Source organism: Balearica regulorum, chromosome 1 (assembly GCF_011004875.1).
Source record: "Balearica regulorum gibbericeps isolate bBalReg1 chromosome 1, bBalReg1.pri, whole genome shotgun sequence".
Classification (NCBI taxonomy): Eukaryota; Metazoa; Chordata; class Aves; order Gruiformes; family Gruidae; genus Balearica; species Balearica regulorum.
In genome coordinates this window covers 175,885,446-175,911,724 of record NC_046184.1, presented here as the reverse complement: position 1 = coordinate 175,911,724, position 26,279 = coordinate 175,885,446, and the positions used below count along the sequence as shown (strand labels likewise).

The 26,279-nt window shown below is 36.8% G+C and overlaps 1 protein-coding gene across 1 annotated transcript in view; it reads right to left on the bottom strand.

The window, feature by feature from the left end:
- The window catches only part of KLHL1 (kelch like family member 1), a 268,520-nt gene that overhangs the window by 109,064 nt on the left and 133,177 nt on the right, over positions 1 to 26,279 (bottom strand). Inside the window, exon 5 of the mRNA XM_075741724.1 lies at positions 4,687 to 4,899. Within this exon, the coding sequence (XP_075597839.1) occupies positions 4,687 to 4,899 (213 nt within the window). The remainder of the gene's footprint in view (positions 1 to 4,686; positions 4,900 to 26,279) is intronic.

The window sequence follows — 26,279 nt, the reverse complement described above, 5'->3', positions numbered from 1 at the left end:
AACAAAAAACACAGAGAATTGCCAGAAGTATATCACTCTAAAATAATTCTTTTTGAAACTCCTTACAAGCAGTTTTAAAACTGTTTTTGGTTAGTTTTAGGGTTTTTTTTCCATATACTCCAGTCACTGGTCACCTGGCTCCTAGCTATTCAGAAAGAAACATATTTTCTCTAGAAGCTGGACTTGAATCTGAAGAAAAGTTTTATGAGAAACTTCCTAAAAGATTCACAATGGGAATAAGTTTTAGGTTAACACCGTTTGAGGGGTTTATAGATGGGTGTCAATGATTTGAGATACCAATGATACATGTTTACATTTGTGATCCTTATCTATGGTAGGCAGTGGAAATTTAGGATTTAATTCAGCTGCTAAACATGGGATATAGTCATACTTTAGATAAAGTGTCCAGGATATTCTCATGATGATGATTTACAACAAAGTGGAAACAATTCAGCTGCATAAATAAGGGGCATTCGTGCTTTGGCAGTCTCTCAGGGTATCCTTATGTGTTAAAGCCACAGAGACAATAGGAGCAGGTACTGTGGAGTGTGGACATAGTTACTCAACTATACAGGGAATTTCCTTTAACACTATGGATAAAGAGCTACAGCACTCAGCTTGGTAATGTGCAGATCACTGGTTTACATGCAGTTAGCAGTGCAGAGGTAAGAAAAGCATGTGATGCATAGATGAAGTAAAATCCTTACTGACTGGAGGAATACAACTAAATTTTACGAGTCATAATTCGTAGTGGGATTAGAAGCTTCTGAATACAAAATAGAAATCTTGCCTCTAAATTATTTCAACTGATACGTTATTTTCCATTGAATCACAGAATCATGGAAGCGACTTTGAAAGATCTTCTGGTCCAATGTTTCATGAGAAAGGGAGTCTAGATGAGAATGAGACCATTACATACCTTGCATACACACATACATTACCTAAGGCTATTGAAAAGGAAAGTAATATTTTTGATCTTGGGTCTATTTTTCACAATTTTCAGCAATTCACAGAACAAAATAGTTGTATTCCTTTCATCTGACTTATATCAATAGCCTCATTTAACTCTGTAGTGGTAGGTCTTATAGACATTAAATATAAAGATAATTATTACTAAGAACTAGGGGAGGTACCAGTAACCAACAAAGCCTGCATCATCTCATTTTACACAATAAGAGCTAAAGGTGAGGTTGGTGTGTGAACAGTTTAAGTCACCTCCTGTAAGTGCCTGGCAGATTTAAAGAATCATTTTAGACTGCAGTAATGCACAGTATTGTGTGTGTGCTGGTTTTGGCTGGGATAGAGTTAATTTTCTTCATATTAGCTAGTATGGGGCTATGCTTTGGATTTGTGCTGAAAACAGTGTTGATAATACAGGGATGTTTTCATTACTGCTGAGCAGTGCTCACACAGAGCCAAGGCCTTTTCTGCTTCTCACACCACCCCACCAGCGAGTGGGCTGGGGGTGTACAAGGAGTTGGGAGGGGACACAGCCAGGACAGCTGACCCCAGCTGACCAAAGGGATATTCCATACCATATGACGTCATGCTCAGCATATAAAGCTGGGGGAAGCAGGAAGGGGCAACATTTGGAGTGATGGCATTTGCCTTCCCAAGTACCCGTTACACACGATGGAGCCCTGCTTTCCTGGAGATGGCTGAACACCTGCCTGCCCATGGGAAGTGGTGAATGAATTCCTTGTCTTGCTTTGCTTGTGCACACAGTTTTTGCTTTACCTATTAAACTGTCTTTCTCTCAACCCAAGAATTTTCTCACTTCTACTCTTCTGATTCTCTCCCCCAACCTGCTTTGGTGCAGCTGCCTGGTGCTTAGCTGCTGGCTGGGGCAAAACTACAACAGAGTGCTAGCTTCTCAATTGGCATAGATGTTGAGAAATAAATGGTGCAATTTTCTGGCAAAGAAACCTTCAATGTTTTCCTATTTGACTGCTTCATTTGTAGCACATTTTGTATTGGAAAGTAAAACAAAAAAAACACCCAACCCTCTCAGATCTCAGTATGACACAAAGTGCCTGTAAATCTTAGCATCATGATTTATGATGGTACTTGTTTTAATCATCTCCTTTTTAACATTCTTTTCTTGATCCCTTTCAGAGTGGGTACATTTTTTGTACATTTTAGACATTACAATACCAGTATCTGGTTATGTAGTAAGCTGCCACTCTTAGCTTACCTTAATCTTTCTTCCCATATTCTTCAAAATACCATCTGAACAGAATAACTACTTAACCATGTCAGAGAATCATATGCTACGCTTATATTGGTAAAGGAAACATGGCAAGAAACGACTGAGTAGCACCAACTGGGGCTACAATGCCCTACAGCATACTTGTCTGGAAGAGAGATAACTGGAGTGCTTTGAACCAGAGTCAAGGATTGAGCTAACAACTGAGTAATAAAGGTGACCAAGATCAAGGCCTCTCCCTGTTTTTATTTTGCAGTGTCATATACCAAAGATGAAGGAACCTCAGGGTGTTATTTGAGGATTCCAGTATTAATGTTTATTTGATTTTTAAGCAGATTTGAACTTGGATTTCTTTCTTGATTTTGGACAAGCAAGTCATTCTGGAAAGTTAATATCCAGAATAGCAACTAGGATTCACAACTGAAAGTATTTGCCATTGTCATATTATTTTTGTCTTTTTTTCTTTTATGGTCTGAAGGAAATAAATTTTGTAGACTCAGACAGAGAAGAAATAGCTCAACAATATCTTTTGCTCTATCAGTGACTCCTTTTTTTAATTCATTAGACCCTCAGCTCAGGATTTGACCTCTAAGGAAAAGTATGCTCAAATGAACATGAAGAGATTTAGATATGTGAGAACGTTGTCTCTGGCTTCCTATGTAGAAATAACTCCTGTAGACATTGATATGATCTGATATTATTGCTAGTACAATTATGGAATTATCTAAAAGTCACCATCAAAAAACAAGACTGAAATGGCAGCTGATTCTGACCTTACTCATCACTGCCCAATTATCAGTGTTGTGACCTTCCTCCTAAGAGTCCTTTTTGGTGCCGAACGTGGAGCACCAAAAAGGGCTGTGACGCATTGACCCTGGCCAGCAGCCAAACACGCACCATGCCTTTCACTCACTCCCCTCCTGTGGGATGGGGAGAAAATGAAAAGGACGGTGAGAAGACTCAGGGATTGAGATAAAGACAGTTTAATAGGGAAAACAAATGCTGCGTGCACATATAAGCAAAAGAGGAATTAATTCACTACCTCCCATCGGCTCGCAGATGTCCAGCCACGTCCTCAGTACATGTAATAGGGGACGTCACTTGGGAAGTTGCTTGGGAAGACAAACACCATAATGACAATTGTCCTACCCTTTCCTCCCCCTTTCCCTGAGCTTTTTATTGCTGAGCATGATGTCATACGGTATGGAATATCCCTTTGGTCAGTTGGGGTCTGCTGTCTCATCTGTGTCTCCTCCCAACCTCTTGCCCACTGCTGACCTACTGGCTTTTGGAGGGGTAGTAGGGTAGGGAAGAAAGAAAGGCTTGATGCTGTGTAAGCACTGCTCAGCAATAGCCAAAAAATTGGTGTGCTACCAACACTGTTTTAGCCACCATACAGGCTGCCATGAAGAAAGTTAACTCCACCCCAGCCAGACCCAGCACACTAGCTGAAAGGAGAATTATTATCTTGAAGTACTAAACAGAAGAAAATTGCTATTTACTTCTTTGGGGAAAAAAAAGGAAACTGAAGCCTGAGTCACAGAATCATAGAAGAATTCATAGGAAGAGATCTCCAACAGACCTCCAGAAGTCAACTCACTCAAATCAGGGCTAATGCCAACACTGGATTTGGTGATCACTCGGTCTAGTTAATTCAGGAAAACCTTCAATGCAGAAGATTGCTTAGCTTCTGAAAAACTTGCTGCAGTGGTTCACTGCTTTCCAAGGGATTCCCCCCACCAGCCAATGTCCAACATGAACTATCCATGCTACAACTTGGGGCGTTTGCCCCTTCTTACATTTTGTGGTGCTTCCAAGAAGAATTTGGTTCCATGATTTTCCCTCCAAGAAGTCTTAAGTTGCTATTAGGTCATTGCTTAGCCTCCTTTTCATCAGACTAAACAAGCCCGCTTCCTCAGCCTCTCCTCTCCTAACTGACATACTGCCTTCGTACCTCATCACTGGACTTTCTCCACTTTCTTCCTATGCCTTTCAAATTGTGGAGTGCAAAATTGGAAACGATTCCAGGTGTAGCCTTAGCAGCACCAGGTATTATGGAAATAATAACTTCATATGACTTGTTGAGTTTTTCCTGATGTAGACCAATATACAGTTTTCCTCATTCATATTGTTGGCTCATACTCAGCCTGGTATCTGCCATAATACCCAGGGTTTTTTTTCTGAGAATATTTAGTATTTTGTCTGTACTTCTTAGCATATTATGATAGCTGTGGATACCCCTCTTCAGTTTCACAGTTCTGCACGTCTCGGGCATCTGTTGGCCCAGTCCTCAAGTTTATTGAGGTCACTCTGGATGAAGGGCTGCCATTCATTTTTTCTAATTCTGAACAGTTTTGCTCTTAAATACCCAGAGTATACAGCAGTTGTAGATTATAAACTGATGAGATTTTTCACAATAACAGTTATTGCTGCTGTTGTTGTTGTTATTATTATTATTAAAAATAATAATTAAAAAATACCTGAGGTGGAAGCAGTGGTAATCTGATATAAGCAAGTAGCATACTTAGGTCATTGCATCGCCTCTGCATATCATACTTCACCCACATCATTAAGGCATGGAAAATGGTCTCTTCATCAGGAACATTCACATCATCACTAGCAAGAAGTTTATGGAGTTCTTCAGCTGGTAGAAGTAAAAATTCTTGATTTCTTATAACTTCCATTATGTTCTCCTGAGAAGAAGAAAGTATTTCAGATTCAGTAATACTAGAATAAAATAAAAGCTGCTGTTAAAGCCAATAAACCCATAGGATTAGTCAGTATGTGCCATACATGGCAGCTTTTACAGCTCATGAGAAAAACAAACCAAAGATTAGAATTAAACAGCTGTAGTTGTAATTCATATATGAATGTATTCAGAAAACAATTTGAAGATTATATGGTAATACTGTAATAAAAATTGTAAAGACTAGGACAGATCTGCTTATTGTTTGAAATTTTTTAAACTCATTTGTAATTGAGCACATTAAATATATTGTAAATCTTTACATGCACATACTAAATTTTCCTGTATTTTTTCACTATCATCTGATTTATTTCTTAAATAACTTGTCAGTCATATACAGCTATATTATCAATATCCAGATGATGACTGTCTATACGTATGACAAGGCGAGAGGAAAATCAACACCATGAACTTAGCATTATTTCTTGAACTTGTTTAGAACAGATTGTTAACATCCAGCTAGTATGCAAAATGTATACAGCAATTAAAATCTCACAGTACTGAAATTTATAATACATATAGGAATAACTACAAAAAACTAAATAACTATATAAACTATATAACAACATATAAACTATATAAACTAAACAAAAATGTTTCATTTAGTTGACTGAATCTTGAGAACTGAATTAAGCACTCTGTGAACTACCCACCCTACATTAACAGGACACAGCAGAAGCACAGTTCTGCAGGATATCTTTCTCCAAAAATTTCTTTTAGGGTGCTTGATCTCTGTGAAGAAATTGCAAATGTGTTCTCATAGTCTTGATTTATAGATAATTGTAAGAAGAAAGTGAAGTAGGTACAGACTGGAGGCACAAGAGCCTCCTCTTGGAAAAAACCTAATTTTTGACATAAAACTGTAAAAAATCTTGGAGGTAGAAGTAAATTACAATACCTGATAAATAAAAGACAATCACTAATTCCATAATGATATTTTGGATAGACTTCGTGAGAGTAAAATGAGAAGCAGGGAAGGAATGAAAAAACATCAGTCAAGGACTTAAGCATAAGAACATCAAAATTGAGGGAAGTGGATAATTTCACTGCTACACCCACTCAATTAAATTCTTAGCATATTAAAAGTCAAATTAACGCTGTCTATAATTGTCTATAAGAGCCAGGGGAAAGACTGACTGGTCATCAGGAACTGAAACAGAAGTAACACAGTATTACTGAGACAATATAACTAATACAGAAAAAAAAATGGTGCCACACTTAAAGCTTCAGAATTATACTCTGGCCCTAGTATGTCACATGTTGTCTTCCCTCCTCCCCATGCAATACAAGGAAATTATTATTTTAATTCTTCAACATATTTTTCGAAAGTTACTGCTTAAAAGAACCTATTAAAACCTGCATATTATTTTATATATGTAGCAGGTAGCAGAGATAATACAGACACAGACATGACAAAATCATGACAGAAATTCGAAATGCGTAATGTAATTACACATCAAACACATATGTGCAAATAGAATGAATTAACTAAAGCTGAAAGTGATGCTTATTATTATGAATGTGAATACTCTTATATGTAAAACTTAACTTTCAATGAATAACTTCTTAACTCTATATATACATGCAAAATGGGATGCTGACACAACAGACAATCAAAGGTATATATATGGTCATGGTCTGCATTAACCATGCTGTTATCTTTAAATAACTGATAATTAGATCAAAAAATGACTTGTTTTTTATTTTTTTTAAATTGCTTGATTAAATGTCAATAGGTACCTAAACCCTAGATTTTTATGGACTAAGGTTTTAATGCACTGACTCCTGATAAAGTTTAAATTGTGCGACTAGAACATTGTACAATAGCTTGGAAATGTAAGGGAACTAGTTTGCAGACACTTAAGCACAAGTTGGCTTAATTCATTTTAATTAAAAAGCCATAAAACTCAGAAAATTTCATTGCACTTCTCAATAAAATGATTTATAAGCCAAAGTTTAATTAAGGCTGGTTAAACGGACATTAAATCCCATTATGAAAAAAATATAACTATACTTCTTAATAGGAACCAACATCAAACTTTGCAATAGCATATTAATCCAAAGACCTAATATTGCTGAGAAGTATTGCGATAGTGGAATAGATTTTATGAACTCTCAGAACTTAATTAATTTTGAATAACACTCAGAGCAGGGGCTCAAAATTCAGAATAATAACTTTAGGTTTTATTAAGATTTTTTATCATTTTTAATTGTCTTTTCATTTGGATATATGCTTAAGGAGAACTTATTCCAGCCTCTGTACTGATTTACCATTGACTGAAAGTAGAATCAGACAAAGTTTTCATACAAAACATATGAGCTCAAATCTGTTCTTCTAAACAACTGGACTTACACTAGTTTAATGTTACTCAGGGCCAAGTAGTGTAGAAAATGCTATTTAATAAAAATTCTTTATATAACTGTAACTTCTGTATATATATATACACATTTATATGGTATATTTATATACATTTTATATATGTAAACCAGCAATAAAATTCAGGTTCTTGATCTTCAGAGCTAAAAACTGTCTCCTTCAAGTATTAAGCACTTCCTAAATTGACTATTGAATGTTTAGAACTTCATAGATCACATTTTAATTTCTTGAGATTAATTTCATTTGGAGCAGCAAAGCATATTTCAAAGACCTGCTTTTTTATCAGAACAGAAATAATTTTTATATGCTTATTGTGGAAAAATAGCTGCCTTTCTTTTAAAAGATAATTGATTTCAATTCTGCACTTTGGGGAACAGGATACAAAAGATGTCTGTGACCTACTGGTTAAAATTTTCAGGATAAGTGAAATAAATTTTAAATTCTTCTGAAATTAAGCTGCAATACAGAAATTGAGCTACCCAGTCCTGCTCTAGCGAAGTGCTTTCAGGAATGCTTAGGTCATCACGGGCTGAGAAACCTTAATTTTGATAATGAGGGTACTCAGCATTTAAGACTGTCCAGAGTTATGTGACAGAGGTATATAAGTATTCAGGACTCGTAACTTTTGGCTAACACCTAAGAAGCTTTGTAGATCTGGTCTTCACTGTCTCATAAGTCTCATAAGATCAACTGATCTGTGACTAATGCCTCTCCTGCATGGGTCATTCACTTAGCCTTTCCCTTCAGCAAGAACTGTAATGTTTTAATTAAGTCGAGTAGTGGATTTTTGCTTTTAAATTAGAAAAGGTAACTTAAAATAGAAGGTATGAAAGTCTCTGAACCCACATGGAGAAAGCTATGTCTCACTTGGTTGCCCTTCCACTTTCTCAAAATGATCATGCAATAACCATTGCTGTGGGGTTATAGCATTTCCATGGCAGAGCTGTCTCACTTTTAAACCTTTTCAGCAGCACACAGGATTAGAATTAAATGAACATAAAGTACTAGCAGAGTAGATTCATGTAAACAAAACATCTGTATTTAAAGGAAGATAAGCAAGCACCTGAGTATCTGAGTATAGCAGATTGTGCATCACAGGAACATAGAATTACAGAATCATAGAAGGGTTTGGGTTGGAAGGGACCTCAAAGATCATCTAGTTCCAACCCCCCTGCCATGGGCAGGGACACCCTCCACTAGACCAGGTTGCCCAAAGCCCCATCCAGCCTGGCCTTGAACACTTCGAGGGATGGGGCATCCACAGCTTCTCTGGGCAACCTGGTCCAGTGCCTCACTACTCGCAGAGTGAAAAATTTCTTTCTAACATCTAATCTAAACCTACCCTCTTTCAGCTTAAGGCCATTCCCCCTTGTCCTATCACTACATGCCCTTGTAAACAGTCCCTCTCCAGCTTTCTTGTAGGCTCCCTTCAGGTACGGGAAGGCTGCAATAAGTTCTTCCCAGAGCCTTCTCTTCTCCAGGCTGAACAATCCCAACTCTCTCTCAGCTTTTCTTCACAGCAGAGGTGCTCCAGCCCGCTGATCATCTTCGTGGCCCTCCTCTGGACTCACTCCAACAGGTTCCTGTCCTTCTTATGCTGGGGCCCCCAGAGCTGGACGCAGTACTCCAGGTGGGGTCTCACAAGAGCAGAGTAGAGGGGCAGAATCACCTCCGTCAACCTGCTGGTCACACTTCTTTTGATGCAGCCCAGGATACGGTTGGCCTTATGGGCTGCAAGCACACATTGCTGGGTCACACTGCACTTTTCATCAATCAACGCCCCCAAGTCCTTCTCCTCAGGGCTGCTTTCAATCCATTCTCTGCCCAGCCTGGAGCAGTGCTTGGGATTGCCCCAAACCATGTGCAGGACCTTGCACTTGGCCTTGTTGAACTTCATGCGGTTCGCATGGACCCACCTCTCCAGCCTGTCAAGGTCCCTCTGGATGGCATCCCTTCCCTCTAACGTGTCGACCACACCATACAGCTTGGTGTCGTCGGCAAACTTGCTGAGGGTGCACTTGATCCCACTGTCCACGTCACCAACAAAGATGTTAAACAGCACCAGTCCAAATACTGACCCCTGAGGAACACCACTCGTCACTGATCTCCACTTGGACATTGAGTCATTGACCACAACTCTTTGAGTGCAACCATCCAGTCAGTTCCTTATCCACCGAGTGGTCCATCAGTCAAATCCGTATCTCTCTGATTTAGAGACAAGGATGTTGTGCAGGACAGTGTCAAATACTTTGCACAAATCCAGGTAGCTGACGTCAGTTGCTCTTCCCTTATCTACCAATGCTGTATCCCTGTTGTAGAAAGCCACCAAATTCGTCAGGCACAATTTACCCTTAGTGAAGCCATGTTTGCTTTCACCAATCACTTCCTTATTTTTCATGTCCCTGAGCATAGTCTCCAGGACGACCTGCTTCATGATCTTGCCAGGCACAGAGGTGAGACTGACCGGCCTGTAGTTCCCCAGGTCTTCCTTTTCCCCTTCTTAAAAATGGAGGTAATGTTTCCCCTTTTCCAGTAGGTGGAACTTTGCTGACTGCCATGACTTCTCAAATATGATAAATATTGGCTTAATAACTTCATCTGCCAGTTCCCTCAGGACCCGTGGATGTGTCTCATCAGGTCCCATAGACTTGTGCACTTTCAGTTTTCTTAGATATTTTCAAACTTGATCTTCTCTTGCAGTGGATGGTTCTCCATTCTCCCAGTCCCTGCCTTTGCCTTCGGTGACCTGGGCAGTGTGACAAACACTTGCCAGTGAAAACTGAGGCAAAGAAGTCATTGAATACCTCAGCCTTCTCCATATCCCAGGTAACCAGGTCTCCTGTTTCATTCCAGAGGGGGCCTACATTTTACCTAGTCTTCCTTTTATCGCTGACATACCTATAGAAGCTTTTCTTATTGCCTCTGATGTCCCTGGCCAGATTTATTTCTACCAGGATGTTAGCTTTCCTAACCTCATCCCTGGCTGCTTGGACAGTTTCTCTGTATTCCTCCCAGGCTACCTGCCCTTGCTTCCACCCTCTGTAGGCTTCCTTTTTCTGTTTCAGTTTGCCCAGGAGTTCCTTGTTCATCCATGGGGACCTCCTGGTGGTTTTGCCTGACTTCCTCTTTGTTGGGATGCATTGCTCCTGAGCTTGGAGGAGGTGACCCTTGAATATTAACCAGCTTTCCTGGGCCTCCAGGGAGGAAGTTCTAATGAAATTAAACTATTATCAAATATAATTTAATAAAAATATATTCTACTACATATATATTTATAATGATGTTATCAATACAAATGAATTTTTTTTTTTAAATCAAGACTTGTAATGATCATTATTTTTCATGGAATCAAATTATCTTTGAAAAGTTAGTTCTCATTGATGTTTATGTCATTGATTTCACTAACTAGCATTTATCAGTTGTAAGGATGAACCTGAGAATAATTTCTTCAGTATTATAAAAAATATGAAATAATTTCCTACCTTGAAGCATGTCACGTTCTGAGAGTGATATTTAGAACCTGTTACATCAGAGCTGCTGGGGCATTAAAATGCTTAGCAGGTTTTTTGGTTTTGGATGTAGGGGTCTTACTTAAGAAGTTTTATATTTTATTGATTTTTATGCTGTGGCCTTTCCAATACAAAAATGAGAAATGCATTAAACAATGCTGAACAAAAGGTATCTGTACACTAGCCTTTCACCTAAACAGTAAATGACTAGTGTCAGTGAATATTTTAAGCCCACACTGCTTTTAGTTTAGAACCTAAGTTTTCATAAGAACATTTAAATAAATGAATAACTAGTGCATATGATTTCTATATTAAATCATATAATATACTTTCTGAAGTGCTAAAGACCTGAAAGCCAATTTTGATTTTGGTCAAGCTCCAAACTATTTCAGTCTGGAATTATTGCTGCTGTGCTACATTGAATTCAGCCCTCTTGTTTTATACACTCATTTTTCCCTATCAGCTGTATATCACACAAGACTACATCCTGTTTGCAAAAACTGTCCTATTGTGTATCTTCTTTCCTAAGGAGAAGGGAGTTTTGTGCTGCTTTTGGCTGGGAGAGGGTTAAATTTCTTCACAGTAGCTATATTTCTGATTTGTGCTGGAAAGTGTTTATAATACAGGGATGGTTTTGTTATTGCTGAGCAGTGCTTACACAGAGCCAAGGCCTTTTCTGCTTCTCACACCACCCCACCAGCGAGTGGGCTGGGGGTGCACAAGGAGTTGGGAGGGGACACAGCTGGGACAGCTGACCCCAACTGACCAAAGGGATATTCCGAACCATATGATATCATGCTCAGCATATAAAACTGGGTGAAGAAGGAGGAAAGGGGAGATGTTCAGAGTGATGTCATTTGTCTTCCCAAGTAACCGTTACGTGTGATGGAGCCCTGCTTTCCTGGAGATGGCTGAACACCTGCCTGCCCATGGGAAGTGGTGAATGAATTCCTTGTCTTGCTTTGCTTGTGTATGCAGATTTTGCTTTACTTATTAAGCTGTCTTTATCTCAACCCCAGAGTTTTGTCACTGTTACTCTTCTGATTCTCTCCCCCAACCTGCTGGGGAGGAGTGAGCGAATGGCTGCGTGGTGCTTAGCTGCCAGCTGGGGCAAAGCCACAAGTTATTAGAATCAGGGAGCACAATTTGGGGACCAGAAAAGCTGGAATATTTGTGTTCCATGACTTGAATTGGCCCAGATTGATATATTTGTCATTGGAAGGGTCCTCAGCACAATTTCAAGAAAACAGCAAAAGAGATAGGCACTGTGAATCATACAGAGGTGGTATTTTGGACTGGAAAGGCTAAAAGTGGCAAAAATAGGGACTCCCAGTGCAAACTGTCACATTGGTGCAGTATTGTGAAGTGTGGATACACACATACTGACTCTTGTGACTGTCTTGTTTTGCTTTTACTTGTATAAAGTGTACCCTTAGCACTCCCCAAATATGGAAAATATGAGCTGCTCCAACTTTTTAAACTGAGCTGTTTGCACAGCAGGAATGCAACCCTTCTCACCTAGGTAACAGAATCACAAGTTTCTGGGTTAAATTATAACACTCCAGGGAAGTAGTCCTCATGACACTCTCTCACTCTCATAGCATGACTTTTCTTGCTTCCCTATTCTGCTCCTATAATTATCCTCTGGTACAAGTTTGCTGCCCCAATCCAGCACTGTTGTCCAATTTACAGTCTGGACACAGTGGCTTCCCTAACCTGTAGTGATCTGTAGGTCACAGAATCACAGAATCATTTAGATTGGAAGGGAGCTCTTGAGATCATCTAGTCCAATGCCCTTGTTCAAGCAATGTCAGATAGAGCAGTTTGTCCAAAACTGTGTCTAGTCCAGTTTTGATTATCTCCACAGAAGGTCACTTCACAACCTCTTTTTGCAATGTATTCCAGTGTTTGACCACCCTCACAATAAAAAAGTGTTTTCTCATGTCCTGATGCAATTTCATGTTTTTAAGTTGTGTTCTCTTGTCCTGTCATTAGGCACTACTGAGAAGAGTCTGCCCCCCTCATCTTCAGTCCCTTCTATCAGGAATTTATACACATTGACAAGACTTCCCCTGAGATTTCACTTCTCTAGACTGAGGAGTCGCAGCTCTCTCAGCCTCTCCTTATATGAAAAACGCTCAAGCAACCATTGGAGCAACCACTGGAGATAAACCACTCCATAAATGGTACCTCCACGGGAAGAGGAATAGAAACATTTTGTAGGATAGGAGGACATAAGGACCATCATTTACAATGTCATGAAGGGCACGATAATATCAGGGTAAAATAATGAGCTTAGAGAAGTGGGATGTCTTCCACTAAGTGCCCCATTCCAGCCATTGCTGGAATACTCTATCCATGGATAGATGAAAACTCACTCAGTGTGGGAACACACATGCATACATCCTCTGTAGCAGGTACAGCAAGTACTAGCCCATATTGATAAATCAGCCCTGGTAGCACACCGTATTGGAGCACTCATGACTGTGGCCAAGAGCTGGAATTGCAGCTTATGGCATCTTACGCAAGATGAGTAAAGACAAAGCTAAGAGAACTCTCGGAAGTAGCAGCTGTTTGGCATTGGGTTGCTCAGCAAAGGTTACAACTACGTCTCAAGATATAATGTAATTTGCTGTGCATGACCCTGGTGTTTGCTGGAGCCAAGGCCTGTGGATTAATAAAACAAGTAAGTAATTCTTTCAGCCCCTGTGCCACATAGTTCACTGTGCCATGATGCAGAATCCACAACTAGGGAGGATGTTCGTATTGGTTACAGAGGTGTGCTTCAATCTGTGTAATCCGACCTCTGAACCATATCACAAACCAAGTGTGGATACAGAAAAGCACAAGCGTAACCCTTCAACATTTATGTCAAGGTAAGAACATATTTTTACATGCTCCTAATGGAGCCTCTGTCTTGTTTACTCTGATCAGGCATAAAAAAAAGGAAAACAAGGAAAATGGAGGGTAATAAGCCTAACAGGAACCTCACCTAAATCAAATCTGATTAAAAGAAAGCTGGGAATCAGAAAAAAAAAAATAATCTTGCTATTAAAGCATTGAGCTCTAGAACAGTTTTCCAGTGGGTGGGCAGGGAAGAGAACCAGTGCAAGAATTAGAACGTGGTTTACAAAAAGGGATTACATGAGGTGGTTTCCCAGGACAGCAGGGAACTTCCTTGGGATCCCTTTCAGTTTTGTTTTAACCCAGTTACCCTTCTGTTGAACCTAATAACATCTGATTCACTGAAGATTGCTTCCTATAAAGGCATCATCTCAAAGACATCTGGAGATGGATAATTTGCTACTTTTGCAGTAGCTTTCAGAAGTAATCATCCTCAGCATTAAAATGTGTGTCTGATTTCCCATTTGAACTAGTCTGTCTTCCACTCATACATACTGGTTCTTATTATGAATTTCTCACTCTGATTAATGAGCCCATTAGCACCAAAACTTAAAGAACTCAGAATAATCTCTTGTGTCTTTAATAACCCAAAGGAGTTGAGTGGTTATGGCCTTGTTTTTACAATTCATTCACAGTACTGTGTCCTGTAACACCAAGTTGTAATGTCCAGGAGTGAAAACAAGATACTCGGTCATTAACATTGTTTCTTGTGGTAGCACCTACAAATTCACTGGTAATCTCATAATCATTCACTGACCTATCCTGACCCTACTTAGCCTGTGAAATGTGATGGAATATAGCACAAAGCAAAGGCTGAAGGCATATGCAAGATCATGTCTATAAAAAAAGTTTCCACTTTCATAAATGATTAAGAAATACTGTAATTAAGATAATATTCCAAAAGGCAATTGAAATCTCAGTCAGAGCATTAGACTGAAATCTTTTCTCATATTCCTGTACTCAAAACTTGAATTAAAAATAAGTAGCCATTAAAATGAAAATGCATCTAATGAACCATGGGGAATTGTACAATCATAGAGGAAAAACGCCTTTTTCTATTGCTCTCCTTTCCACACTATAAAGATTTGCAACAACAGTGTTTCTTCTGTCTTCAGTAGCTATCTCAAAGCATGTGTGTTCTGTGTCTTGTGTGATATATGCTACAGCTGGAGAATTTTTTAGTTACAGTTTAAAGGAGTGAAATGTTTAAAAACAGTAGTTTATGTTAATATTTCAGATTCAGCAGTCCTTCTAACTGAAACCAAATATTAAAAAAACCCAAAACCAACAATAAAAAACCCCAACCCCCACAGCAGAGACATATGAAAACTTTAGCATTTCTGATTAATTTACAGCAAATTATTGTATTAAAAAACTGTATACTTTCCAAGAGCATTCTAGAAAAGAAATAGCCCATCATACAAAAAATACAAAGTCCAGGAAATGCCTGAATCATGTGCCTGAATTATTCTCTCACACACTTTGTTTTTCATTGTCGGACTCTAATCTACCTTTCAACTAACAGCAAGCATAATTTGAAGTATTCCGGAGAGTCTTAATTAGTATGAAAGAAGAGAACATAATCCAAATCAGAGAAACATTGGAACACAAAAGGGATTCTGAGAGAGAATCACCTCTCTATGTAAAGGGGACTTCCAAAGACTTCCACTCCATAAGCAGGTTTGAAGAAAGTCATACAGTAATTACTTTCTGACAGCGCTTACAGCACTCAAGCACAGCATTAAATCCAGATTAATTCTAAAGACACAATGTTATGGTACAAAGTTAATTCAAATAGCCACACATACTCCTCCCCTAGATAACAGAAACTTTCGGTACTCTACAGTATTTCAGAAAATAGAATAATTCACACAAAGATGCCTGATCATTAACAATGTCGATTTCCATACTCCTTCCAACAAAACAATGATATACATTATAATGAACAATAACCACTGTATTTAGATATTAAGTGGTTCGTCAAGATACAAGGCTGCTGAAAACTTGTCACATTAACTTGTTGTCTTTGATAGAACACTTTAAAAAACCTGTTAAACAATTGCTGAAAATATATTAACCTACTGTGTGAATCCCAAAAGAAAAATTTCAGACTGAAGTGAAATTGTAAAGCATTTGTCATCCTGCACATAATATTGATTAAACTGACAGTTACTCTTGTTTTATCGGTGCTTTGGAAATTACAAATTTGGAAGGAACAGACATTACATTTCACTCTCTCCAAGACTGCATGTTACCATTAAATAATTTCATGCTGTCAACTAACTATAACATGCAGTAATTTCTTAGCGTCAGTTCTTTATTGGGAAGGAGGAGGAGGCAAAGAAAACTTTATAGCTGTGTCTGGTTGTTGTTTTTTTAGGTTGGGGGTTTTTTTTAATTAGCTTGTGTTCAAGTTCTCACACAATTTGTAATCATTCTACTTTTGTAAAATCCATTACTTAAAAATCATCTGTACTTTTAAAAATAATGACCTGAGCAAACTGCACCCAAACTCAACTTTCCAAGCTATGTTGTTACAAAGCCATTGGTTATTTACATAATTAAACCTTCCCTATAAAATCCAAAAAAGATTTCTAGACTGCTTTTCACTCATCTAAAATCTCATTTCTTTCTTTTCTTTTTTACTTATCAACACAAACAAACATTTTTTTTTTCTGGAAATAAACAGAATACTACTAGACGAGATTTACACCTGAAATTATGCTGCAGAACACAGTTGACTTTAAAGCAGAACATAGTTATAAGCAGTCATTAAGATAAATAATTTAAAATATGGGGATTTGCTAAATTTTTAGGATTGGATCTCCTGATACACTAATGCTTTAGAAAGTACTCATTACATTAAAAGCTATGTTATTTATTCACATAAGCTTATCGATAGCTGATGCAGTCTTGCACAGAATTTAGGTACCTAGATGTTATTTGGTGTTTAAGTGTTCACAGAACATAAAAAGAGTTGTATGGGTTTAGAACAAGCAAAGGTCCATTTGTGACCAGTGACCAGATGTAATTTTGACAATGTTTAGAAGAAAGTTTAGAAGGTAAAAGTTAGATCTTCTCTGTGTATCACAGATTTTGGAAATTTGTGATTTTTGAGATTTCTTGTATGAGATGCTTAGAAGACCCTTGTGGACTGCTCTTCAACTTATTTAATAGCACTTTGAATCTATTTAATTTTTCCCTCCACACAATCCCTTGCAGTCAACTACACAACTTAAGCACATACCTGTAAAAGGCAAGTATTTCCTTTTGCTCGCTTTTAAATCCGTTACTCAAATGAATGTGATGAAGCACAGTTCTTGAATTGAGAGAAATAATATCCCACTCTCCCTTTCCATGCCATTTATGCCTTATGTCTATTACAATCCCTTCAGCAGTCATATCTTCCCCATTGCCAAAAAAATCCCCAAACCACCACCAAAACACCTCTCTTGTTATGGAGATAGGGGGCTTTCCCACATTTTCAATTATTATTCCATTTTGATCCTTAGATACAACTAAACAGAGTGCCCTGGCTAAGCCATTCCAAGATGACATTACTCCAGGTGATCCAAGGAGAGATGAGAACACCAACCAGCCTCACCTTGCATGCTTCTTCCCCTGAAAAGGAAACCTAAACATCAGGATTTATGTTTGATCTGGACGGCAGAGGATTCAGACTTCAGATCACTCTGCAGCACATACTCAGAGGTCTACTTAGATGCAGTCATCACTGATCCTTTTATTAGTGCTTTTTGGTTTTCATATATTCTTTCTGAGATTAGATAACCAGAGCTACAAGCAGTATTAAAGATGCAAACAAACCATGGCGTGGATTTGGTGTTTCCTGTTTTGTCCTCTATTCTTTTCCTAATACTCCCCAGCACTCCACTTCTTTTGCGGAGTGCTCAGCGCCCTAAGCGCTCACCAAACATTCTCATAAGCAGACAACTGATCTAAATGAATAAAAGTTTGTATTTTTTTTTTCCCTCCTGATATGAGATAGCTAGTTAAGGTCTCATCATTAAATGAGTACAGATTATTTCTTCACCTGCATTACTTTAACCTTACAAATATTTGATTATATTCGGCAATATATGCTTAGCATCACCAGATCTTTTTGCAACTTCTTATGGCCAGTTTGTGGCTTTTACTATCCTCAGTAATTTCACACTGTCCATAAAGCCATTTTATTTCATTATTTACTCCTTTTCTGTACAATTTATGAGAACATTTAATTGAGTAATTCACAACATATTTCCCTTGTGGTCCTTACTGGTAACTTTTTACACAGTGGCATCTGTACATTCATTCTCATCATTTATTTCCTAATTGTTAACCAGATATTAATCCATAGGCACCTTTTGTCTCGTGCCTTTAAGTCTATGTTTTCTTAAGGGTTGCCAGTAACAGACTTTTCAAAGGACTTTTGGAAATGCAAGTACACAATACAAAATTTGTCCACAGACTCCCATAGACTTATGAAATGGAGTTTACATCACCAAAATTTCACTCACGTTTTTCCATTTTTTTTTAATGCATCTTTCTGCCTGTTCTCTTTTATTATGGTTTAACAAATGTATACAAAAATCAAGCTATTTATTTGGTCTCTGGCTTTTTGTGGGACTTTTCTTTTCTTTTTTTCTCTTTGGTCTCTCTCTGCTGTCACATTTATCAGCTGCCACTTTTTCTCTTACCAAGGACAACTTAGATGTTAGGTTACATATCACAGCTAACACTTCCTTCAGCATACTTGGGTCAATACCGAATGGTCTTAGTGATCTGTCAGCATTCATATAATTTTGACAGAATTATTCTAAGTAAGTTGTCTACTTTTTAAAAAAAAAGGTTAATTTATGGTCTAAGATCCTTGGTAGAAAATATGAATCTAAACAACTCATTTAAATTTCTGTCTCTTGCCTTATCTACCTTGAACATTCATACTGAATCTGTTTTATCTCAGCCATAGAGTTTCTCTGTCAAGATTTTTGTTTTTAATGTTTTTGAGAAGAATAGAATCTAAAAGTCAAACTGGTTGGTCAGGCTCCCTACATAGTGCATGAGCAAAGTTAGTCACTAAACGGCAAGCCAAAATCCTATACAGTAAATAGGATGCTACGTTGAACATGCCAAAAGGAAACACAGCATCTAGTGACATTTTTTCAATCATCCCACCTTACTTCTGCAGTGAACACACTCAGATTATGGAGTACATCATATCCTCTCTGGAAGGCAAGCCACAAAATCTTCACAATAGTATGTGAAGACTACCAGTAGTCTGATGTCTATGTTTCAAACAGTGTAATAATTCAAATAGCTATCATCTGAGAAATTCCAGAGCATAAGACAAGCCTCACTCTGAATGAATCCATTTCATCAGCTCCCAAGAAAATATTCTAAGTGTTCATGAACAAGACATTATTCAGTGCACTTCCACTGAAGATGATTTTGAACATATTTCTGTGCATCAACATTTTTGCAATAGATATTGGACTTAATATTCAGTCACGTCCATTGATGGGATATTAAAATTTTCAAATCTTAAAGCAGTTAGTTATCTTAATCAGATTTAAAACCCTAACTAATACTAGTTCTTTTGGATACAGTTTCTTAGGAGGAGTTCCTAATCATCATTCTAGGCTATTAAGTCAGGGAAGAAAAGATTGAAAAAGGTTTAAAACTGCTTTAATTCGGTATGGACAGAAGATAGTGCAATAGGCAGTGCAGAACAGAGTAGTAAGTGGACTAAACTGGGTCCACTCAATGAATTAAACGTGGTGGACTTGTGCTTTGACTTCTGTGCTTCCTCATCTTTGTGTCACAGACTAATCCCTCCTCCAAATAACTTTTGGGCATCTGCATTTCAAATTAAATATGCTAATTTGTCTCAATACAGGAACACAGGATACACATGTAGTATAACGTAACTGCACATTTTTATCCTGTGAACAACACCAAGAAGAAATCCCTGAGACAAAACACAAGGCTCAGGCTTGGATGAAACAGGCATTGCAATATGCTCTATGTTTGTTCTTTCTGTACGCTGCTTCATTCGCAACAGAAATATAGTAAGAGTAGAAATAGGAGCAAGAATAAGGTAAGGATAAGGATAAGGGATGAAAACCATTGATATTTCATAACTGCCAAGCACATTTTTTTTCTTTTTACTAAGAAAGATAGTACATAATAAATACAACCTTATTTAAGACAAGCAAATTTTCAGCTAACATTAAATTTTACTAAAAATCTGCATGTGATGATTATCTCTGGATGCTTTTGTCTCTTCTCAATTTTAACTAAACATAAAACCAGACAGCAGTAGATATCATTGTGCATTTCTACTTCATTGTACAGCAACATCTTGAATGAAAAAGAATTAAAGTATCTATATTTTCATATATTTACTTTTTCCAGGAGGTATTTCAGAAAAATCTTTAAGCGGTACTGAACTGGGTAATGTATTTCCAAAATATATTCCAGATATGTCCAATCACTTCTTAGAAGGAAGAGGTTTTTACCAATTGTACAATAAATAAGTTAGTTGCAATATATCTTAGCAGGTCCTGATGGCTATAGCAGATTAAGAATGTTGAGAACTAAGATTATTTTAACATGTTATTCAAATGCAATTTAACTACCAAAAAGAAAAAAAAAGAAAAAAAAAGAAATAAAGAAAAGTGGATTTTAATTCAGAAATTTATTCTGCAGAACTCATTAATCTATGCTGATATGTTTGAAATTTGTAATAGAAAAACACAAGTCCTTAAAAATATGCTTGCAAAATCCTTTCTGTGGAAGCACATTGTGATACCAACTTTTATGAGAAAGTCATGGCAATAGGTTTTTAAGATTCACTGCAAATAGGTAAACAAGCAGATATACTTCTGAAGAACATCTTAGATGATAATTTTCAAAAATTATAAGAAAATCCTAATTAATATAAAGGTTTAACCACCCCACGGAATTTCACAACTTTATCTCAGATTTTGTCTGAACCATAAGCAATAAACCATCAAAATGAGGTTTGAGTAGGTTTTAGAGTGAGTTACATTGGCTTAAAGAAAATGTTTGGCACTCTAAAATACTGATCCTCAGAACACTAGCAGAGAAGTTTAGCAATATTTTTAGTGCTTGCTCTGTGTGTCAATACATGGCTCATGTCTTTAGAATCAAAGCGATCAATGTGTTCAGTGTTTGTGAAAAGCACTAGACTGATGGAAGATTGATTTTGTTTGGATACAATCTTGTCAGAGGTCTAATTCAGAATAGAAATAAATGTTTTATAATGGCTAGTGATTTCCACAGTTTCGACAGTTTCCCTTATGTGGGGAGATTATACGTACAAGTTGTTATCTTCTAAATATGTAGTTTAATTTATGTGTGCTACACTACTTATTAACTCCATAGTTTGTGCATTACAGAACTGCACTATAGTAATGCAGTAAAATTTACAGTTACAATCCTATGTTGAGAGCTTTGCCTTTTTAACCAGTACATAAACCAATAAAAGTTCCCTTTCTTATTTCTCTGAACATAAATTCACCAGTGGAATGTGCTTAGTTTACAAAGTCATCTGTCTAGCAGCTACTATTTACATTTTACTATTTACTGTCATAACTTACAGAAATTACTGCATTTCTTTGGAATTATCTTCATTTCAATTACATGAATAGTAAGTCCAAAATTATGGATATTATTGATTAAACTGTGATTTTTTTAACGGGAGCTTGAACAGTAAGACCACAAATGTCTATATGCACATACAAGTGTATGTGTATATGTATATACATACACATATATACCTACGCTGAAGACATTCCATTACAGGGTTTTGAATCTCACCTGAATCATAGCTCTAATCTCATGAAAATAAACAGCAAAATAAGAATCACTACTGATGGAATAAATTCTACTGAAAATTGAAAATTACGGAACGTCACAAAGAATTACATCTGATTATTTTGTGAATATTACATTTTCCCTTGATTAGACAGCAATGAAAGGTAATGCATCAGGTTGACTTACAAAACAGAATCATAAAATAATTCAGGTAGAAAGAAACCTCTGGAGGTCATCTAGTCCAAGCCTTGCTCAAATCAAGGCTAATTTCAAACATAGGTCAGGATGCTCAGGGCCTTGTTGAGCCTAGCTTTGACTATTTCCCAGCACAGAGATTCCACAGCCTCTCCAAGAAAACTGCTACAGTGAGTACCACAATCACTGCGAAGGAATGTTTTTCACTTGTAAATTGCAACTTGGGACTGCTGCCCAATGTCCTCTCATTGTGCACCTTCAAGAACAGAATCATAGAATGATCTTATCTTTTCTATAACCCCTGACATGCAGCTGAAAATACTGAGTCCCCCTTAGCTTTCTTTTCTTCATTAATGTCCCTTCAGGTTCTCTTCATATATCATGTGCTTCCTGCTTCAGCTTCATAGCTGGTTCAATTTGTTCTTGAATTGAAATGCCATCAGTTGGAAAATGCATTCCAGTTAAGGCATCATGAGTTCTAGGTAAAGGGGAATAATTATTTCTTTCAACCTGCTGGCTAATGCAACTGAGTATATGGTTCATCGTCATACAGATGCAGCACAAAATTTCATCAAAAGAAAAATTCTGAAATTTCAGTGGTGAGCCTACACAGTTGAAAACTGATAATGTTGACCAGACCTACATATCATTCAGATGGTCTGCAGGCTGCAGACACTCTCCATCTGGCAACATAAAGATCTGTATAAAATCTTTATGTTAATCAAAACTTATAGCAAAACAATTCATGTAAGAATAGAATAAGATAAACCCAAAAACATTTTGGTATGTTTTACCAACATGAGAAACAGGAACACTGATCAATCTATAGAAGCATTCCAGAAAATGCAGAGCATTCTAGGTAAAAGGAAGGGAAAAAACCCAACCAAACAAAAAACCCAAACCCCAAACCTGAAACAACAAAAAACCCCATAAAAATACCTGAGATATAATAAAAGAAAACTAGCTTCGACTCAGCTTGAATTTATTCATAGCAAACTACAATGTTACTGCATGCCGATTAACAATCCTGCTGTGTAAATTAAATAGACGGGGGGGGGGGGGGGGGGGGGGGTTGATGCATCAGCACCTTTTTGGCACACACTGAAAGTTATTAGATGCTAAAATAAAAAGGATATAATTGTCTGAATAACAGGAGAGATTATACATATCTCACATATTTATATAAATATATATGTGCGTATGCAGACAGAAATTAATTCAATCCAAGATTCAAAAAGTGTACAAAAAAGGTCTTGTGATTTTTCCCAAATATTTAATTTTTTGTTCTATTTTGATTTTAATCCTAACATCTTCAGTCTTCACACCTACACATAAGGAAACAAACACCAAAAACCTTAAAAGAATAACTGGGTGTTTTTTTTTTTTAAAGCTAATAAAATTTTCAATCTTTGGAGATAACACACCACCAAAATTATTAGTACTGCAAAACAGAGAACAAAATAACTGACCTGCATGCTTGCAAAATGGATATGAGACAAATAAGCTCATTATTCCAAGTGCAGTACAGAGATAAATTCTTTACTTACATGTTTATTCAAGGTGGAGCAGTTCATGTCCATCTAAAATAGAAGTTAACTCTGAATATTACTAAACACATAATAATAATAAAAAATCATTGGAAAAGGATTTTAAATAAAACTCGTCAATCTTTTCTTTCCTCTAACTTTCTCTTAAAATGAGCAGTTAAAGAAATTGTGCCTGGCAGGACTCAGATGCCACATTAACACTGGGCCAGAGGGATGTGAGAGCTACCCTAACCTAAAGCATCCACAGGGCAGCTTAACAGATGGTCTTGCCATTGAAAACACCTTTACAATTTTCTTTCATTTTTCTTTTTCATTGTTTCCTCACTCCTTTTAAATAAAGTCTCATGTGCTGGGTAAAGAGACCTTATCCTGATAAGTTAATATATTTTCCAATCGCTTACTACTATTTGTAGTATTTCAGTGGACTTAGAATACTTTGAAAAAGCCACGCTTGTAAAAAGATCCGTATCAGCAACTAACACATGCGAATGTTATATACAACCTGGGAAGCAGTCCGCAATGTTTTCTGTACATTAAAAAATATTATATATAGTTATGTAAGCAACTGAATGAGCCCTACTTTAACGGATTCTGCAGTTTTGAACTTTTAACTAAAAGCCTTAAAAACCCAATTCTGGGTAGGGTACAGAAGAAGGGGATTGGACTATACTACCTGTAGAGAAATCTTTAGTGAAACACAGTTGAAATTATTATAATAATTATTATTATTACCTTTAACCTTTATATTTTTGGGAAAAGCAACTTCCTTACATATCTGACTGTGATAGTAGCCTCATAATGCTTTGCTCTGCTTTGTTTAACCCTATTGCAAACAGCAGCTACACTGACTAGACATAACTCTGTTGAAAGGGGTTGAAGGGTGGGATATTTTTTTTATTAATGTTAGCAGTGCACAGCACTTCACCTTCTGAACAATTATATTGCTGTCAAACACGAAACAATGTTCTTACAATGATTAAAAAAACCCAACAGGTTTAGACCTACTGAAGACTTTACACTAGGCTATACTGATCCACCACCACCAGCACAATTTGTTTTTGTGAAACTGCAGATCTAAACAAAATGCATTGTGCTAATTTACATCACTTCGATTTCTTTTGCAAGTTAGCTAACATAAACGGAACTCAACTCCTCAACTGCAATAGGAAGTGATACATAAAATGGTCAGATATACCTTAATTTCACAAATAGAAAAGAGTCTTTGCAATTCTATTAATTTATCCAGTTCCAAAACCACTTTGGAACAGGTTCCTGCCTTGCTGCGCCCTCCCAGAATGAGGAAAAGGAATTTCCTGATACTCTCCAAAATGCAGTTTTGTATCAAAGTACTGATACACCAGTACTTATCCTAGAAGTCAGAGTATACTAGTGAAATGTCCTGCATTTAGGAAGACCAAGTTAAATTAGCAGAAGTATAAAATAACATATCAGAATTAACAGGACCTCAAATTAATGGAATTAAAACAGATGAAAAATCTTTTGATTTTTAACATCTGTGTCTTCACAGTATGATGTAGTTTCTAAATCATGTCAGATTAATTTCTTGAGCAGCCTTGTCTAGGCAACTCATTGTAGGCAGGGAAGACTAGAGAATTCTACCACAGATGTAAGAAAATAAAACACAACAGAGACTGATGGAAACACACTGCTCAGAGAACGTTCAGAAAGATGAGTTGAGTTTGATTCACATTTTCATTGTTATATTTGAAAATATATATATACTTAATAAAGTAATAATTGTTGAACTAAACTTAAATAAATAAATAAATAAATACATAAATAAATTGTGACCTCAAAAAGAGTACTTGTAAAAAAAAAATAATTTAATGAAGATGTAGTCACCGAATAAGGTGGTAGAATTTAGTTCATTTTCCCTATTTAAAGATGATGAAATATTCCAGTGGACACGAAAGCGTAAGTTCTGCACCAGGACTGCAGATTGGATCCACAATAATTAGAATTAATGAAATGAAAAATTTTGAACAGAATTCCTCTATTTACAAATTAATACCCATAATCTTGCACAGAATACTCCACAGATCTATTTAAATTAAAATTCTATTTGGTGTCAATCCACAAATTAGAATTAAATAAACACTGGGAAATGTGAAAAAAAACCAACAAAACAACAAAAAACCCTCAGATTTTGGTGGTGGAATCACACTGAAGCACCACCACCTAGAACAGGTCACAGTCTAAAAGATAAATAAGTTATGAAAATGAACATCTAGGAAATAAGTTCTTGCTTTCATTTATCTATTAAACTACATCAACAGGAACTAATGCAGAATGTTTTGTCTCTTGCATTCATTAGTTAAATAAACCCAGAAGCCTCTTCCTAAAGCTTTCTCATCCTAGGCATCTCTGATCTCAGCATGCTAGAAAACTGTCAGATAAAAATTGCATAATTATAAAGCATATAATTTTGTCATACTGAAAAAAAGAAGACTTGCTAATAAGAAGAAAGGAAACAAAATTGGTTGTATGTTTTTCAGGTTTACTGTATTCTGGGTATTGGCCAACATGTTTTTATTTAAAGTATGTTGCATACAGATATATAATGTAAATGCAAAGGATATTTTTTGGTCTAAGCTAAATCAATGTACAGTCTTTACACACAGCTGCTGAGAACTGAAAATGTATTATACATGGCAGTGTTTACACCTCACTTTTCTTAAATCAATCCACAAAAGCTTTTCTATTATAAAATAAATGAATGAGTGAAATGAATTATAACCTGCTCCCTTACAAAACAAATACATGTGCTGAATAAATATTAAATCACAATAGCAAATAAGAAATCACTGCTTATCCAACTAATGAAAATGGAGTATCTGTCCTTGTTTATGTAGAACTATATGCACCACTAGAATTTAATGTCTCTGTTGCAAAGAATGACCTTTTCCACTGAAATACAAAACTTCTGAAAAGAACT